Raw genomic sequence first — 20,436 nt, 5'->3', positions numbered from 1 at the left:
GCAAATAATATTTATTTTTATTATTATAATACAAAAGTCTATTCATTTTATTTATTAAACATACGTAAACAAAACTGAATATTTTGAATAGTATTTTTTACACACAAGTAAAAGTTTAAATGGGAAAAAATATAACAGTAACAATAAACACGATCAGTTTACTTTGCCAGTCTAGTTCTGTCTAATTTAAAAATGTTTAATACAAAAATAAGATATTATTAACACATGTAATTGGATTAATTGTAATTTTCACCGTAACAAATAAAAATAGTTAACAAATGAGTTATGTATTCCACAAATTTAATTTCATTAAATTAGTATGAAGAATTAATTAAAATGGAATTTTCCTAAATAAATAAATAAAAATCAAAACACTAAACATTTACTTTTATAATTATCATACTGTATTTTTGCAGAATGACTAGCATGTCGGAAACCCAGGGTTACGAACAAAACTAGTTGTTAATTAAATATTAAAGAAAAAATTCTTCCCAGTACAATAAAATAATAACATTGTAATTTGACTGACTTAAAATCAGGAAGACAGTTTTCCTTTATAAGACAATAAAGCAATTAGCAACTTATTGACATTAGTAGTAGTAGTAGTAGTAGTTAGTCAGTGTGGGCTACACTGACCATCTACTTTAACCTTAAAAATAACACCTTCCTCTCAAATTTCAAACAAAGCTGATGTTAATCAATGTACATTGAAATAATTTACAGCCAGTTTCTCATATTTAATGTGTTTATTGCATTTTTGAATCAAATAATAATAAAATACACATAAAAAAAACCACTTTCAAAATTCCATGAGTATTTTACAATGTTAGAAAGAAGACAAAATGAAGAAATGAAAGGTATAATCATAGTTTTTGATATAATGCTAACAGTTTCACAGTTTTAGAATAAAAACTCTTTCATTTTTACATGACATAAATGACTTGTTCATTTTTTTAATGCACCCTATAGAGAGGGATGTATAATCTCACTTAAACCGACATGCAGGCATTCCCTGGAATAAGCCAGCATACCTGCTTTTACCATATGGAAATATCTGATTTCCTGGTCTCCCCGGGATATGACTGGCATGCCAGTCATTCCATGAAAATACGATACTCAAATGGAAAATTTAAACAGTATTAACATTGCCAAAGTAAGCATGTAAGAGATTAAATAGTTAACAATATTGAAATACTGTATGTTCTCTAGTGGGTTTGGCCAACTTAAGTGAAATGTGAACAACTTTCTGAAGTCAAAAGTACAGCTGGTCTACCACCACATTTTTATTATTTTATAAAAGTGTACGAAGCCACTCTTATAAAATTATACTCTGCAAAACAATTATATATTTAATTATTGTGTAGTAACTGACATACTAAGGAGCCCTTTTTGGTAGATACAAGGCATAAACTAAACAGCAGCATGTATCATTCACTATAACAAAAAAGAATTTTACTTCCATTCATTGTACAAGTTTTGCTTTTCTCTGACACAATCATTTCATACAACTGAAATTGTTTAGAGCACAACATAGCAATTTCTAAAATAACAACATAATCTAGATACAACAACTGACACAAAAAGCAATTGCATTTATTTCTGTTTCTCATTCAGTAGCTATGAGTGTTCTTTTCACTGTACATAAATCAGAAACAATGACCATCATTCATCTCTGTTTCACATACAATCTAATACATCACTGTACTAACAAGCCATAGTTAAAGATTTAATGGTAAAAATATGGAATTTATACTTTCAAAAAAATTACAAATGCTTTGTTGAAAAAGCATATGTAATTTTTTTACTTGTTAAAACGCAAATGTTTTAACAAGTCATATTATCCATGATCAATTTGTTTGCCATAGCTGATCTACAGAAACGACAGACAAGAAAATCACTTTCTTTGCATTCACAGCATTTTTAATGGATAAACAAGGTTACTTGCTTAAAATTCTTTATTTAAAAGCAGAATATTTTATTGCTGTGAAAATTTCTGATTTCCAAACTCTGTCTGTTAGAACTCCTTATAACAATTTGAAAAAACTTTATTGAAGATCTTTAATTTTCAATTCTTTTAAGTCTTATTACAGAACAAAACACAATACTAAGCATTTAGAAAGTAAAGAATTTGGACTTGGGCCATTTCTCTTTTAAAATTAATTTTTCCTCCATAAATAAAACTAAAAATTTTTAATGAAATGAAAAAACATAAATGAAACTAAACAGAATTATAACTAATGAAAACAATGTAAAAATTAGTTCTAATTATACAGGGAAAAAATTCTTAATTGCTTACCACTATGAAGAGGTGCTCTAGTTAATTGCTTTTCTGAAAATCCAGGGTTATCTTTTGTGTGATGACATTCAATCTATCATTTTAAAAAAGATAATAATTACAACACATTAATTCAGCAAAACATTTTGTAGTAAGATATTATTTTAAGATGATAACTTACCCGTTTAGTATCCATATTTAAATTTTCTCTTGCTGTATTGTTTTGTAAATTATCAATAGGTTTTGCTGATCTAAATGTCCCAAGGAACCTTTTGACAAAATAGTTACGAGAAGGTAAATCAACCATCCAGGAGAAAATGTTAACTAAAGGGCTTTTTAATGGTTCTTCCTGTCCTAAAATTTGCATTTTTATACAAAATATTTAATTTCTATATCTAAGTTTTAATAATGTAAATAAAATAATTTTAGTTTTTTTTAAATTAACATGCTACAAGAAAAATTAATGAAAAATATGTTAGAAATTAAATTTATTTGTTTCATAGAAAAGCAATCTATAATCTTTCGCAAAACAATTTTTATTTACTTTTTTACTTTCCTAGCTGTTATATGTAACAGAGGCAAACTATGACAGTCAGTCAAAAAATAGCCCCCAAGACTTACATTTTTGGACTTAGGACATCTTGAAACATCGAGAAATGCAAAAAAAATTCAGTTTTCTGTTTGTATGGATGTTTCTGTGTATGGATGGGACAATTTTGTTCACTCACTTTGAAGCTTAATAACTCCTGTGCCTTTTGTTGAAAATTTCTAAAATTTTGCAGGGAGACTGTGTATTAGGGGAAATTGATACTATTAAATTTTAGTAATTAAAGGTCAAGAGAGTAGGGAGAGAGGGCATCATGTGTCATATCTCAAGTAGGGTTAGACCTAATGAAGATTTTACTCATTATTAGCATTTATAATTTTTTATAAAACACATCTCTATCCATAAAATTAAGCTATTTTCCATTTTATAATAATTACATGAAAAGTTTATTGAATAAAATATCATAACAGATGACTCAATTTTAAATATTGTTGCTGGAAAAGTTAAAACAACTCTGCTGGATTTTTTACTTTTGTGCTTAGTTTTTCTTATTTTGTAATTATATTCCAGTTTTTTTATAGTTTTAATTATATTCCATGTTACTTTTATATTCCAGTAAAGATGATTCTCAGAGTCCTATCATCACATTTTTTAATGATTATTTTTGTTTTGCATGAACATAAAATGAAAGAGACTTAATATGTAAATAAAGAATCACTGTTATTTTGTGTATATGATTTTTTAAATTTGATGCAATAACAAGAAAAAACAGATCCACTATATTTACTAATACTAATTAGTGCAATTTTAGATAGTTTTATAACTTACAATGTAAAATTATAACGACGAAAATCAAATACAGTAGAGCGTCATTTATCCGAAACGTTGGTTAACCAAAAGCTTTCCAGTCGGACTGTGTCGTGCTGAATCGAATGTTTTTGATACTAGATTAACTTCTAAAGTATAATTTTTTGTTTTTATATTTTTCAATATATTCATTTTGTTTGTACAAAATAAAGAAATAATTTTTAACGTTACAATAGCCTCCATTATTATTATAAAAATTTTCGTTTGGCTTAAAATCGACGAAAATTCAACACGAAGCGACATGCAACGGAGAAGAATTACAACATAGGATAGGTTAATATATTCTTTCGTACATAATCGGTTATCCGAAAAATCAGTTATCTGAACAACCCCAGTCCCCAATTGATTTGGATAAACGACTCTCTACTGTATAGCCATATTCCAATTTTAATCTAATTTTCAAGTGTGATACAATTTATTAATGATAATTTAATATTAAAGAAAATACTTTTCACTAACTGTAGACTCATTCTCAAATCTGTCAGTATATCAGCTATATAAACAAATTAAAATTTGGGTGAATGATCAAATACATCATCATGTCTCTAAGTCATCTGATAATTATGGAAAAGATAAAAAGTATAATCAATCAGTAAATACGAATAAAATGCTTTTCACATTTCATCTTATTTCCATTTAAATTTTAATTTATATGCTATAAACAAATATAATGACCCCATTTTATGCTCTGTCAACATGATATTTGTTTATAGTAAATAGATTAAAATATAAATAGGAATAAAATAAAATACGTCAAACCTGTTTTTATGCGGGGGATAGGGACCGCATTAAAAAAAACGCATTAAAAAAAATCTCACGAAACTTCACGAATGGCTGTAAATAATAGTTTTCGCAACACAATTTTAAAAATAATTTTTTTATGCGGTCAACAGGGACCGCATAAAAAAAGTCTCACATAGAAAATAACTCAAAACCGTACGAAATAGAATTTATTGACAACAGATGTCAGCACTTGACTGCATCGTCTGGTCTATCGTCTGTTTTACATATTTTTGTCCAGGTGGTGTTTTGTTGACTTAAAAAGTAAATTATTTCATTTTTCGCATATTCATGCAATAATATTACTATAATAAGTGCATTTATGCTATAATAAGTTTATTTAGCTATAATAAGTCAACGTGAGACATGACGAATCGCACGAGACTAGTCGCCAACTATACCGCACAAATTAAAAATTCGCATTAAAAAAATCGCACAAATAAAAATCGCACATAAAAAGAGCGCATAAAAACAGGTTTGACTGTACTTCTTGAATTTTGTTCTATTCATTATGTGTATAAGTGTTTATTGTAACAAAATTTTTAATTATAAACAATGTTGGTACATATATACACATACAAGTGCACATGCATTTCATACAATACTTAATTAAAAATATTAATTCAAAATTATAAATCTAATAAATTGAATAATTACTTTTAGCATAGGTGATATCATCAGTTCTTGGTCTCTTTGCAGCTTCATATATGTTAGTATCAGAATCACTATAAAAGAAATAAAACAATTTTGTATCAATAATTTATTTTAAAAATTAATAATGTTATGAGAACCTGGATTTAACAAATGAAATGTTATCAAAGTAAGAAGAGAAATTTTGTCAATATATAATTTTATTGCCAGCGATATCTATCAACTTGTATACCTGAGAGCGTTTCTTCTTATATGTGTTCTCAGCACTGAAAGGGACACTTTCCTGCAACCTTCTAACCTGCTGTTCGTATTCTGCCATTTTAATATACAACTAACAACCTGGTTGAGCAGTCATCACCAGTTTCTTAACTGGAATAGTCAACCCTGTGAATCCAATAACAGAATATCCTCTCCGCCAGCTATGACTACATCCTCTACTCATATTTCAAATAATTCCATCTCCCCTAAAATGGATTGATAATTCTTTGTCTCTCTCCAAACTATCCTGAGTGCCACAAACTCTCATTTTTAAACCCTTCTTAAAAGACGATCAGAACAATCGCCTCTCCTCTAACCCCAGTATTTATTACAATGCATTCTTTAACGTAAACTCTTGCGTGAATGCAAAGCAGTGATATCTATATCTGTTTTGTTTCACTATTGATAGAATGTATTTTCTTTAACAAATAAATGAGTATTTGTTTTGTTTAACTACTATCCACGTGATTACCTTCCATAACGCTTTCTCGTAGACTTCCTCATCCCAAGCCGACTGCTACACACACAACCATTTGCATTATTAAGTTTCAACGAAAATAAACAGCCAGTGCAGCTTCTGTGTCCGTAGAACGAGACACAGTGGTGTCATCCTGACAAGGGCATCAAAGAGGTGCCGACCTTGTAGTCATAATGTTAATTATTTCAAATTTTTAAACTATCTTATAAAATTTATTTCTTGTCAAATAAATAGTTTCAATATTTTTGTGATACAGAAAATATAAATAATAATAATAATAATAATTTCCTGATTAAAAAATTTAAATTTAGTATACTTTTTATAATGTTTTTCTAAAAACAAAAAGAAAAGTGATTCATATAAGACAATTTTTATTTTATAAACATTTAAATTAAAGTACTTCTTTAAGTTGGAATTCATTTATAATCAGTGAGAATGTTCAGTGAGTGTTCAAAAAACAGTTTTTTTAAAAAATTATCATAGAGAAATAATGATAGAACTTCAAAACCATAACAACTAAAAATAGAAAAACTGTTTAAAAACTGTTATGCTCGTGATGTTTGATTTCTCAACTGAAATTAAAACAATATATTTGTATAAAAAGAAAACCTCAAACTATTATTGGCTAAACAAGTTACAAGCAACCCACAATCTGCCAGGTCCTAATACAAGGCCCTATGGTTTAGCCAATAACAGTTTGAGTAAAAGTAACTTAAATTAAAACATAATATTTGTAAAACAAAACTACATAATTTTATTCTCCTACTTTCTGTCTGGTGCCATTAAGCAATCATAATTATGGTGATAATTGTCACAGTGAACATTCAAACTAAACTTGAACCAGTGAAAAAGTGAGAATAAACAAATGATGTATCCAGGATTTTGAAAATATGGGTGCTGCTCAAGGTAAATTTGGGGAGTACCAAGGCACATGCCCCTATGGTAATTGAGTAACATTCTCCAAAAGACACATTCCCTTCTGGAGAATGTTACTCACTTACTTTAAAATTACATAACTTTTTACATCAGCTTTCATCTTCCATTTAACAATTTTAGAAACTACCGTATTTTACAGACTATAAGATGCTACAGACTATAAGATGCACTTTAATTTTTAAGCATTTTTTTTTTTTTTTAAATACATAATATAAAATACATATAAGATGCTATGGACTATAAGACACACCTGAATTTTGGAGGCGATTTTTCAAAGAAAAAAATGTGTCTTATAGTCCGTAAAATACGGTATATGTTATTAGTTTGCATATCATTAGCATGTCTTATTTTTGTGCCCAACATGCTGCCAGTTATGAAGTATGTTGGTACTTGACAGCTTAAAGCCTGCAACTTGATAAGAAAAAATGTATGCAACCCTACTAAACCGTACAAAGTTGTCTTGAAATTTACATCCAGAAAAGGTCGCTTGTCAGTGGGCTAAACATTTTATAGCAATGGTATTCAATCTAAAAATTTAAATTTAAATTTTTAGATTGAATTTCAAACGTTTTAACATTGCAACCAAAAGGTAATTTTCCACGACCCCATTTGGGGTCGCAGAAAATTACCTTTTGGTTGCAATGTTAAAATGTTTGAATTCCATTGTTTTATAGTAATAACAGAACAAGCAGAATTTAAAAACCAAAGCTCTATTAACAACTTCAATACTTCCAGTAATCTTGACTATTTTTTCTTCAGAATATCAGTAGCAAAATAACTTTAGCAATTTCACATTAATTCAAAATGCTTAAATATAAAATCAGTTAAACATGCCAAACACTTAACATTTTAAAATTTTAACTAATATAAAATTTTTATTATTTGATTAGTACTAAAAAACTATAGAAAATCCTAAATTAATGTGAAAAAGTTTTTTTGACAAATAATATTATTATTATTACAGAAAATATACATTAAAATCAATCTGTAATGTTAAACAACTCAGAGATAACTTAAAAAACTGCTTAAAAATAGAACTGTCCTGCCAAAATATAAGAAACAGAAAAGATGACTACCTGACAGAAAAATAACTTCAAAAAGCAACTTTAGCAAAACATTTCACAGATTTTTTTATATTTAGTGCTAAACTATAAAAAAAAATTTGCATTTGAGCTTCAGCACTGTTAATAACTAGAAAAACCATTAAAAATTTTTGCACATTATACTTTTTTAAACAATTCACACTATTAATGTATTAAAAGTTTGTTTATTTTCCAATTTTTAACATAAATTTCATTTATAACTTCACTCAAAAGTACTCTCAGTTACTTACTTAATTCTTAATTTTTGTAGCTGAATTGAATTTCAATATGCTTTTACCAAATCCAGAGGAACAGAATTTGCTATTTTCCTACTATCTTCAATTATTCAAATATATTTACAAAAAAAACATAGGAAAATTTACACTGTCTTTATTGATATCACCAAAGCTTTTGACCCTGTACATGTTCTGACTCTGGTCAACAAATTAAAATTATATGGTGCAGGTAACTGTTTCTCAAGCTCAATTATGTATCTTTTTTCTTCCTATAAACTTTATATTGTAAATAGCAACTTAAATAATCCAGAAATAATTACAAATCATGGAAAACTTCAGAGTGAACCTCTTTCTCCGTATCTTTTCAATTTCTACATAAATGACAAACAATCTATTTGATAAGGATAATGAAGGAATACATATCAATAGTTGTATCTTCCACCATATTTTATATGCAGACAATTTGGTATTATTAGCACCTACTTGCATAACATTACAACATAAAATCGATACAGTAAATAAATACTTATTATCGCTACATTTATCGATTAACGCTTCAAAAACAAAAATAATCATCTTCAGAAAAAATACTAAATTAACTAATCAAGAAAAAGGTTTTTACCTAGACGACAAACCTCTCGAAATTGTCAGCAATATAAAATACTTGGAAATTACTTTTAGTTAGAATGAATTATATTGCATTTGAACAGCATTTGAAAGTTCTTACTGCAAAAATTAATACACTCATCGATAATACTATATATTTATGCTCAATGTTAAAAATTTCTAATTTAAAACTTCAATTTAAAATTTTTAATGCTGTTATTCTTCCTTCACTTTTTTACACCAGCTCGGTGTGGGCTCTTGATCTTTTTTATAAATTTGAAAAATTTCACATTAATTATCTACGTAAAATATTCAAACTTGAGAGAACAGAATCAGGTTAATCTATTAGATCAGAAACAACTAGAATTCAACTATTTCCTTGGTTTTTAAAGAGATTAATAAGATTTTACTACCAACTTATAAATACAGGTGATTGAGAATATAAAATTTTTACACCAAAATATGTATCAAACCAATGTCCTAGACCCCATCAAAGATACTTGGCAATATAAATTTAACAACACACTTCAAACGTATGAAATTTCAAGTGCCTTACTAGATGAATCTGACATAAATTGGTAAAACGGCTACACACTATTGATGAATTCGGCCATATCGCAATCAATAACTCAGGATCAAAATTCAATATTGAAATCGACCTATCATCCATGGTACTCTGATTTTAAAAATTCCTTCTAACTCCAGATTTATTATAGCCGATATAAATATGAATATTAAACGATTATGCTTACAACTCTGTCTTAATAAATATTCCTTATTGGTTAATAATACAGTAGAGCGCGATAAGTGGAACGCGGTAAGTGGAAAGGCCGAAAAGGGAACGATTAGTCGGACTGTGTTGTGCTGATCAAAGGATATAAATATGAATATTAAACGATTATGCTTACAACTCTGTCTTAATAAATATTCCTTATTGGTTAATAATACAGTAGAGCGTCGATAAGTGGAACGTCGGTAAGTGGAAAGGCCGGAAAGTGGAACGATTTTCAGTCGGACTGTGTTGTGCTGAATCAAATGTTTTTGATACTAAATTTACTTCTAAAGTATAATTTTCATGTTTTTATATTCTTTAATATATTTATTTTGTTTGTACAAAATGCAAAAATAATTTTTAACGATACGATAGCCTCGATGATTATTATAAAAATTTTCGTTAGGCTTAAAATCGATGAAAATTCAACACGAAGCGACACACAACGGAGAAAAATTTGAACATCGGACAGGTTAATGTATTTTTTCATACAAAGTCGGAAACTGGAACAAATCATTAACTGGAAGGACCCCAGTCCCCAATTGGTTCCACTTATCGACGCGCTACTGTATTTTAAATGAAATTAAACAGTAAAATAAATGCATTAAAGCTAATCTATATCAAATATATTCAAAGTGTTATAAAAAAAATTAAATATAATTTCACATGTAAGTATCTTAACAAATTAGAAATATATTCTGCCTTGGCATATTCCATAAACAGAACAGATTATGTATGTTTAATTTCCAATTTGCTTTTATTACTGTTAAAATTCGTGTTTTCTTTCTAATTTTTAGAAACTTCAAATTTTTTAATCAGCAAATGCAAAAATAATGTCATTAAACAATTAATACTTGGTTACATGAATTAATCTTTATATGTTAATAAAAAGTTTCACAAAAGAGAATTTATATTAAATTTATATACAATAAGAAATAACCAAGCATTCCTGATCTTAAGAAAACATTATTCGATTATTTTTATTCAATTTTATAACTTGTCACTCTGCATATGAAAATTATGGAATTTTGCTAAGTGACTGACTATTTATTTCTGAAATTTTTTAATGATTTGAATTGCTCTCTTAAATTTTATTTTAATTAGGTTTAAACAATTGTAATATTCACTTAAATTTAAAATATCAACACCAGAGTAAGGACAGATTACTGAAAATTAATGTTTTTAGCCCATTTATAGACCATCACTAGATACCCAAATATTCAAAAATTGAAACACACTAATAAACAACAAAAACATGATTAAAATAATACGCCAAGTAATTGCCAGTTTAAATCGAGCTACTTTGCTGCTACTATTAATAAGTCAAATGATTTAATCCAGCAATTGTTTGGCTTATCACTAAAATATTGGGCTTTGGGACTAGGGATTGCAATCCAGCAGTGTTTTCAATCCAGCTGGATTTTTGCTGGACCAACATCATTCCAGCTGGATCCAGCGCAGATGTATTTTTGGTGTAATAAAGTGTTATCTATCTATTTATCCAACAATTTACAGTTTCTTTTAAAGAAATAAAACATTTTTTTTAAATACTTAAGAAACTTTTATTATTTAGACTGGTCACTATAAATCAGTAAAACTTCTTACACATTCAGGAAGTAAACTTAACCTTGGTTCGGTTTAACACTTGAAATAGAGATAATTAACTTTAAATGTTTAGTTAGATTATAATTATAATGTAATCTTTAAGTTAAATAATAGCAAAGGTAATTCTACTAATTAATTTATATTAATACAGTGGAACCTCGGTATACGACCTTAATCCGTTCCTGATGTTTGGACTTATACCGAATAGGACATATACCAAACCAACCTTTCCCATAAGAAGTAATGTAAAAATGATTAATCCGTTCTCATGTAAAAAAACCCCTCTTGGTATGATATATTAATGGAGTTGTAAAATAATTTAAACACTGTTTGAGCACATTAATACAAAAATAAATTTTCTTATATATTTTTAAAGTTATTACAGTATATTGTATTATATTACTAGCTGACCCGGCCACGCGTTGTTGTGGCTCAAAATGTATCTATTATAAATGTGTAACACTTCCCCCGTGGGGAGAATTTCAAAAAATCCCTTCTTAGTGTACAGTACATTCTTTTACGTGGTACCGGGGTTGTACCTTTGTACGGCAATAAAGAACTTGAACTTGTACAGTACATTCTCTTGACGTACCCTATTAAAAAGCAATTAAAAACGCAAAAACCGCATGTAAAATAGTATAAATAGAAGCTGAGTTCTTCGCAGTAAGCCTTAATCCCGTCCCTCTCCCCCGCAAGGAAATATCGAAAAATCCCTTTTTAGTGTATATTCTGTTGACGTACCCTATTAAAACGCAATTAAAAACGCAAAAAACCGCATGTAAAATAGTATAAATAGAAGCTGAGTTCTTTGCAGTAAGCCATAATCCTGTCCATCTCACCCCCCCAGTGGGGGAATTTCGACATGTATATTATATGAAAACACGTGCGTATTTGAATGCAACGTTGTGTCAAAATTTCAAAGGAATTGGTAGGAACAAACGAACGTTATATTTTATTTATATAGATAGATAGAAAATGATCTGCTTTAGTCCATTCTCACAGAAAAGCATAATGCCTCACAGAAAAGCAAACTTAGGTTGTCGGAAGTTAGCGCCATCTGTTGGACATAAAAGCCTTAATCCATATATAAATATATTTTTGAAAGGGGGAAATGGTGGTCTTCACATGTGCCAGAAACCTTTGTGGAAGTGTATTAAACAATTTCCCGAAGTTTCATGGCAATCAGATAAATGGTGTGGTAGTGCATGAAGGACAAACACACACACACACACACAGACAGACAAACATACATTCATTTTTATATATATAGATTTAAATCATTAAATCAAAATCAAATCAAATCAAACTCTCCTTAATACTAATAATCCGTTTAGAAATTGATTAAATCCCTTTCGCAACATTAGCAGATTTAATAATGTCTTTATTTTTCACGACTGTCGATATCGTTGTTCTCAGAATATGGTATGCAACAGTTAAATCTCAAACACCCATGCCACCTCCATATTTCTCAACAATCTTTTTTCATTCCATTGTGATTCTAGTCATTTTTTTTAGTTTTCTGTTGCTTTTCATTTGCCTTTTTGCAATTCGTGATTAATGAAAATAATAAAATTTTACTTACAAATTAAAATCAGAAGAAATTTAACAAAGTTACAAACTGTGGAACCACGAACGTGTAGTCTGGTCTAGTACACCGATAGTGCTACTAGTTCATAGATGGCGTGTATAATTGAATTAAGTCGTATACCAAGCAAAATTTGTTTCGTCCAAACAGGACGTATTCCAAATTGGACATATACCGAGGTTCCACTGTATATTATAATAATGTAAGGATGGATAATCAGTGGCTAAGTGGCTATCAGTCTTACAAGTTTTTTTATATAGGTTCTACATGTAAGTCTGTAGTTATTTATAACTAATTTAATTATTCGTGTTAGTAAAGTAGTGAGTAAGTAATTAGTAGTTAGTTATTATTATCACAGTCAAGAATCACATACGTTCATATCATCATATATCTAAGATACTGATAATCATTCATTTAATTAACTATTTAACTAACTAGGTAGTCTCAGTTTCTCATTAATTTTCACAATAAAACTGCCTAGCCTAGCCCACTAACCACTTATAGAATAAAAGTTAAAAACTCTTACTTAATAGAATTAGAGTAGAAGTTTTAAAATATTAGTCTTGTCTTGAATAAAGTATTTTAAAGGATTAAATAAAATTAAATCAGTCACTTCGATTATTTTTTTGACTTTTCTGGAAGTAGGATCTCAAGAAACAAATGGTATTAATGGTGTTGTCTCCCAACCTACTTTTTAATGAACTGCATATATATCCCGCTGCGGAGAAGGCCCTTTCTGCCTCTACTTCAGTTGGTTTCAGGGTCATCAAATATCACAACCGACCATAAATTAGAATTATGCACCAGGACTAGAAGAGGGGTTACTTATTTTATTTAGTGCGAAGACACTTTATTTAGCAAAAGCGGAAAGTCAACTGGCAATTAGATCAGCAGAGGCAAAAGGGCGGGAGGTGCAGTGTAGAGAGGAGGTGTGGCACATGTCGCACTGAATGGCAATGTCACTTTTGCCGCCGAGCGATTGCACACATAGCAAAGCGGCAACACGACAACATAGACTTTCTTGGCATTATTTAGAAAGTTAATTGAGTATTTGCGGATCCAGCAGGCCAAAGAATGTGCTGGATTCAGCTAGATTGCTGAATGAGGGATCCAGCAATTGCAATCTCTATTTGGGACATTCATATATGATTAAAATAATATATTCAAAAGTAATTCTCTCAAAATGCTAATTGTATCAAGTGCACTTAACAAGATGTAGTTCTTTAAAATTATTATACTTTTTATATTATTTTAACTTTCAAAAATGTCAAAACAAGTTGCATATCAACCAAATTTTCTACAGTAAATATTATCACTATGAAGCAGTCATTGATAATCTATTAATAAACTGTTTTCCAGCAACTTGGCAAATATTTTTGTACTGAATGAGGGAACATAAAAAATAACTCTTCTGCATTTAGCATTAACTTATAATATTTAATCTTTCGATTGTAATATATAATCTTTGTCATGTTTTATATTAGCAATACATTTTCTATACCTGATATAATTCCAAAAGTTTTGATTTTGTCTAAAATGTATTATTCTAATGGCCACAACAGTACTGTACATAACAGAATTCAAATAGCTTTAAAATTTTTATCAACAAATATTCTATCAATATGAATAGTCACATGATCATCATCATAATATTTATCTAATTTGTACACATCAAACTCTTTATAATAATATATAAAACTATACACTATTTTTTATTCTTTCTATTTAACACTTTCCAAAAAACAATAACTATTTCATAATTTTCAGCTTAGCAAAAAATATAGATAGAATACTCAACTGATGAAAACCTATCAAATTAGGCTGAAAATGTTTTTATTTCATTAAACTTTTTGCTGCAGTTGATTTCTAAAGTGTGAATTTATATTCTGGATAAAGAGATTAAATAACTATTTATTAAATTATAATTAACAGAAAAAACTCCAAAATAAATGACATCAAATAAAGTGTATTATTATAATAGTAAACTTTATTTAACTACAACAGAAATAAGTTAAAAATCATTAAACTTCAAATCAAATTCCTAGAATACAGTGAAAAATAAATAAATATATAAACAATTGAAAATGTAAACTGCATCATTTCTAGATTTAAGAACTTATTTGACCTTAGGTGTTAATTTTAACATTTTTATATGTCCAATATAAAACAAATCTCTCTATATACTTCTGTGGCCAATCTGACAACACTTACTGTGCCCCTAGATTTAGTCTTTTGTCTCCCGGACAGCCCTTTTGACAACGTGCATGGTACTGCTGACACACACTGTACTTGAGCTCAAAATAAATTTGTTTTACCTGTTAAGATCTGTCTTTATTCAGTTGAAAACCCAAACTTCCTTCTGTTCTAAAATTTATTAGAGTACTTGTCCTAGAAGGCTCATATCTCTCCAAACTAGAACTCTTAATACTGTTAAAAGACATCCTTAAAATCTTTTAGACAAACTGGCAGCATCTTTTAACACAAAGTTAGTGCATAAAAATATTTATATTCAGTTTCCATTCTTCAGAAAATCAGAAATTTCATATAAATCTGCATTATACAAAGCCTCTCAAATTCAAATTCTAACTATGGTATATGTAATTATAATTTGATCCTTGACATTAATGTATATACTATATATTCAATGATATTAATGGTTATTTCCAAGTTACATTTTAGAATGATATTTATTTTAAATATTCACTGTACTAAATCCAAAACTCAAAATATGTGAAATATCTACTGTATATTCAACTACTGTTTTTTTAAAATATCAAACAATATGGTTATTAAACCTCAATTAAATCCTCTACAGCAGCAGTTCCCAACCTTTTTTTGACCAGGGACCACGTTGATTTCATTGTTGTTAGCAGGGACCACAAGATTTAAGAAAAATAAACTGTGTCAATCTAAAAATAAACTTTAATCAAAACTTTTAACATAAGTAATCGTTAAACTCACGAGTAACATGCTTTAACAGTACTATTATAATAGAAAACATAACATTTTTAGTAAAAATTAAATTCAGTTTTTATCAATGTGGGAATAATAATTTAAAATGAATAAAAGTTTTAAATCTTTCGCGGACCATATTTTAGCTCTTGCGGACCACTGATTTGGAACCGCTGATCTACAGTGTAACGAGTGCTACAATCTTATCAAATTCTATAAGTTATCAGATGATATACGAAGAAATAAATTATTTTACTGAATTGAACCCAATAGGATGCAAAATCTCGATACATTTCTGATTGGAGTCGACACGTCTAACGTTTACAATAAATTCTTAAAATTAAAGTAAACGAAAAGAGCCTTACCGACATCCGCCGCCATTACAAACACGAAACGAACTAACGTCCCCTGACGACGACAATCGCAACTTCGCGATTCGATATAAAAAACTGTCACTTTTTACAGAGCGGCGCGCGCGCGACGTAAACAAAGCGCATTTTCAATGGCAAGCGACAAAGGCAAATCGCAGTTCTCAAACAAATTAATTAAGCGACACGTGGTCTAAGTTATAAACATCTCCGGAAACGTCCGACCATTGAAACAACTCCCCTTCTTCCTTTCTAAATAAGCACGTTTCAAGAACAAGATGGAGGCGAGCTCCGGTGCGAACGTGCACATTTACTTTTTTTTTACTTCGTTTGTCAAAACTTTTTAAGCGATTTTGTGGCGTCGGGCGCATCTTATACGCGGTCGATAGTATATTTACATTTATAATATTCAATAATGCATTATTATTCGGCGATTAATCAATGTAAACTAGTGAGAAATATAGAAATTACCTATACAACGGCCGTTTTCTGTTCTCTCCATTATCGACGAAAGATGGTGTAAACAGATTTTTAAAACTGTCAGTGAATTCAGATAACATGAGCTTTGTCGATGCAATATTATGAATAATGAAATGATGCAAAATAAATAGTTTTTTTGATACGATTTAATATCTGTTTCATAAATGACTTAAAGAACAAAATTCAACCAAACGATTTCTCTCCGACATGATGAACGTTGATTAAGTGTTGCCATCTCGACGATTAAACGAAAGGTCGAGAGTATATTTACACTATTTCGAGGGTATAGAACGTGATCCTCGAACTCGAATGCGACAGCGGGCCGGTTCAATACATCAGACGCCTGCTTTATTTTTTTATTTGTATTTTTAAATATTTTTTAAGGCCGGCTGCCTTATTTTTTATTTTGTATTTGTTAACTGTAAAACTGCAATTTTTTTAAAATTACGATTTTACAGTTTGCCGCGTATGGTTTCTATAAAGTCGAAATATTGTAAATATACTTTCGACCTTCCGTTTAATCGTTTGAGTGGCAACACTTACTCAATATTCGTCACGATGTATTATTATTATTATTATTTAAATTTTTTTGTTTATATTGTTTAAAAATTATATAATTTCTTAAAACTGAAAGTAATATTACTCTACATTCAAAATATAATATTAATTTCCTTAAATTATATAAATAAATTATGTTGTTTTACAGGTTCAAATATCAAACACTTGCACGCGTACATAACAATTAAAAATTAATTATGGACTTACAAATTAAAATGATAACGATTTTACAGATTCTCGTTCAATTTAAATTAAACTACACAAATAGCCGAAATGCAAATATTATCGAAATACACTTCAAATGAAACTAAATCAACGAGCGCTAAAACCACTCCTAGCGGTCAGTTCCGTAAAATAAATTGTCTCGGTTTTAATTTTTTAAAAAAATGTTCAATGATTCTAATTTTAGTTTTAATTTTAATCAAATTATCTAATTTATTGCATTTTATTAATAAATATGCAAAATATAGATAAAATAATTCGCGATTTAAAATTCATTTCGAATTGCATGTATCATTTTATTGGATATGTATTTTAAAATTATTCGTTTGATAAATTAAATTTAAAGATTTTATTAAATTAACAGTTTAAATATTTTTTTTAACTCTTTCCGCCCTGTGGGCACTAAGAGGGCCTCTATTAGTAAGCCCATTATGGGTTCGGCCAGGCCCACAATGGGGCGACCGGGTGGTGAGGGACGGGGCCCGACATATCCGAACAGTTTAAATATTTAAAATATGTAAAACTGAAAACAATTCATAAAATTATTTTTAAAAGCTCATGTTATAGCCACGTGGAGTTTCCGGTTTTCTTCACTTTATTAACACGTAAATAGGAATCAATTTCCCCTCATCAGATGTGTCGCGTTGCCGTAACCAAATAAACTAAACCAATCCTGATATTTTGTCGTAAATCCGGTTACGATGAGCTTTGTAAATTGGAGTTACGACATGTCGTAAATTTGTCGTATTTAATGACGTTATTTCCTATTTACCTATATGAGGTATATAATACTATATTAACTATTTTATATACTGTACTAGAGGACTTAGCCCCTTTAACCACTATACTAAATTCAAAAGAAAAATTTCTAACAATTATCGAATCCCGGTGCCGCCATTTCCAATTTTTGTTTTTCGTAATTACCATTTCATATAAAGTATAAGATTATAAGATCTTAGTTTATTCACTATCGGATGGCGTTAGAGGCAAATATACTAGACATTTATCAATAACAGTAATTTGTCAACAGTTTTTATTGCAATATTCATTAGAGTGAGTGGTTTATTTATTAATTAAAATAATGTATTTTTCTAATACAATTCAATTTTTCTCTTAAATTATTTCCGCCCTGTGGACACAAAGAACGCCTTTTAATCACATCTATCAGGGGTTACGCATGGCCCACAATGATGAGGAACGGAGCCTGACATGTTCGGGACGAACATGGAGTGTTTTGACCGCCCGGATTCGAACCCGGGTCCTAAAGAATAGAGAGGGTAGGCCGAAGCTTTAACAGCTTCGATTACGGGTCATTCTGGTTGTTGATTGGTTGGTTGGTTGGTACTTGTTTTTGCTAGTTTCGTCTGTAAGAAAATAAATATACCAAAGATTTTAATTAATTAATTAATTTCTTTTGATAGGTTCAATTCTAATAAATAAATAAATAAATAAATAAAAATAACTTACCTCTCCAGTTCGTTGTTTTTTTGAAAAAGTAATTTAACGAAGGGTTCATTCGTTGCTGGACGTCCTTTACTAAGAATATAAAAATATTGAATTTTGAACCGAAAATGTTTATATCGTTGGCAGAGCCGTAACTAGGGTATGGCCAATGTGGCCCCCGCCATAAGCGCCGATTTAATAAAGGCGCCAATGAAAAGGTTTCAGAATAATATGTATTCGAAATTAATAACACAAAAAAACTTTTATATTTATATAGTATTTATGATCTGTAATTTCTACAAACATATATTTCAAAAATAAACCGCCATTTTTATTGTTATTGAAATATATAAATTTTTTCTTTCTTTATCCTCGCCTTTTTCCATGTTTATATGGGGTCGGCGTTTTCTTCTCTAATGCGTTTCTTCCGTTTTTCCATATCAAGGGCTTCTTCTGCCTTAAGTCCCCTCTGGTTCAAGTCGTCTTTCCTACGCATCTTTGGTCTTCTTCTTTTATTAACAATAAAACTATTAATAAAAGGAAAGAGGAAAATTTATATATTTCAACTTGTTAACAATTATAACAAAATTGAAATATATAAATATGAATACGATATTTTATCAACAATAGTTTACTTCCGAGAACCTCTTTGCAGTAGATACGACCGCACGTATTTATCTATATTGTTACGATATGTTCGGTGTTAATATTGCATGCGCATTGCACTATTAATGAAAGAACAAAAAGAAACAAAAGTATCGTATTTAAGTGCAAAAATGCAAAACGAATTATTTCTTCACTAGCATCTAAAGTTCGAAACAAAATTATAATATAAAGAGAGCAAAATATCTTAGCATAATAATTGATAATATTCCTGATACATCTCATAAAGAACAAGTATGCCAGATTATCAGATGTGTCAAAATTGAATATGAAGTGGTAACTATAAAAGAAAGATTTGTTGATTTTGTACTATCGAAATGTAAAACAGGACAAGGACTTGCAATTGAAGTTTTGGATAAGTTAAAAACTGATGGTTTAGATTTTAAAAACATAAGAGGACAAGGATACCACAGCGGAGCAAACATGGCCGGAATATATTGATATAATGGCATGCAAGCGCATATGGCACGATTAAACGATCTTGCCAAATTTGTTTCTTGTGCCGTGCATTCGCATAATTTAATTGGAGGGCGCGCAGCAAGCATGACCGTGGAGATGGATTCATTTTTTGGAATAATCCAGAAATTGTTTAATTTTTTTTCTTCTTCTACCCGAAGATGGGAAAAAATTACAGTAGACCCCCTATAGCACGGGTTCATATAACACGGATTCGTATAACATGGCTAAAAAATTGCGATCGGGTTCGTATAACACGCTAAAAGAGACTCTAAATTTTAATAATTGTAGAAATAAATGACTTAAAATTATTTTAATTAATAAAATTTTATTTTATATTTTTACGGTTTCTTCCTCACTCCATTCACAGATGATAGATCAATTTTATTATATATTATTCACGTTCATTATTATTATTTTTATGTTTAAATGAAAATAATCCATTTATTTTCTAATGCCTAAAAACAAATTTTTATCATTGTTTTCCCTACGAAAAACTTCTTCATTGCATTCTTTCCTAACTTGAATATTGATACATTGGCGTTATGATAGCTAAAAGAGACTCGTATAACACGGTAAAACGTCATCGCCGACTCGTGTCGCGACAGGATTGGTC

At 29.3% G+C, this 20,436-nt stretch overlaps 1 protein-coding gene across 1 annotated transcript in view; it reads right to left on the bottom strand.

Annotated features, from left to right (window-relative positions):
- The window catches only part of LOC136973599 (sentrin-specific protease 1-like), a 48,013-nt gene extending 31,251 nt beyond the window's left edge, over positions 1-16,762 (bottom strand). The window contains exons 1-4 of the mRNA XM_067268337.1: positions 16,470-16,762; positions 5,127-5,194; positions 2,457-2,629; positions 2,297-2,369 (exon numbers count right to left, since the gene is read on the bottom strand). Coding sequence (XP_067124438.1) covers positions 2,297-2,369; positions 2,457-2,629; positions 5,127-5,194; positions 16,470-16,558 — 403 coding nt within the window. The 5' untranslated portion in view covers positions 16,559-16,762. The remainder of the gene's footprint in view (positions 1-2,296; positions 2,370-2,456; positions 2,630-5,126; positions 5,195-16,469) is intronic.
- Between the last annotated feature and the right edge of the window lie 3,674 nt (positions 16,763-20,436).

Source organism: Centruroides vittatus, unplaced genomic scaffold (genome assembly GCF_030686945.1).
Source record: "Centruroides vittatus isolate TY-2023 unplaced genomic scaffold, ASM3068694v2 contig_3236, whole genome shotgun sequence".
NCBI classification, from domain to species: domain Eukaryota; kingdom Metazoa; phylum Arthropoda; class Arachnida; order Scorpiones; family Buthidae; genus Centruroides; species Centruroides vittatus.
The sequence above is the reverse complement of the archived record's forward strand: the minus strand, read 5'-3'. Positions and strand labels throughout refer to the sequence as shown.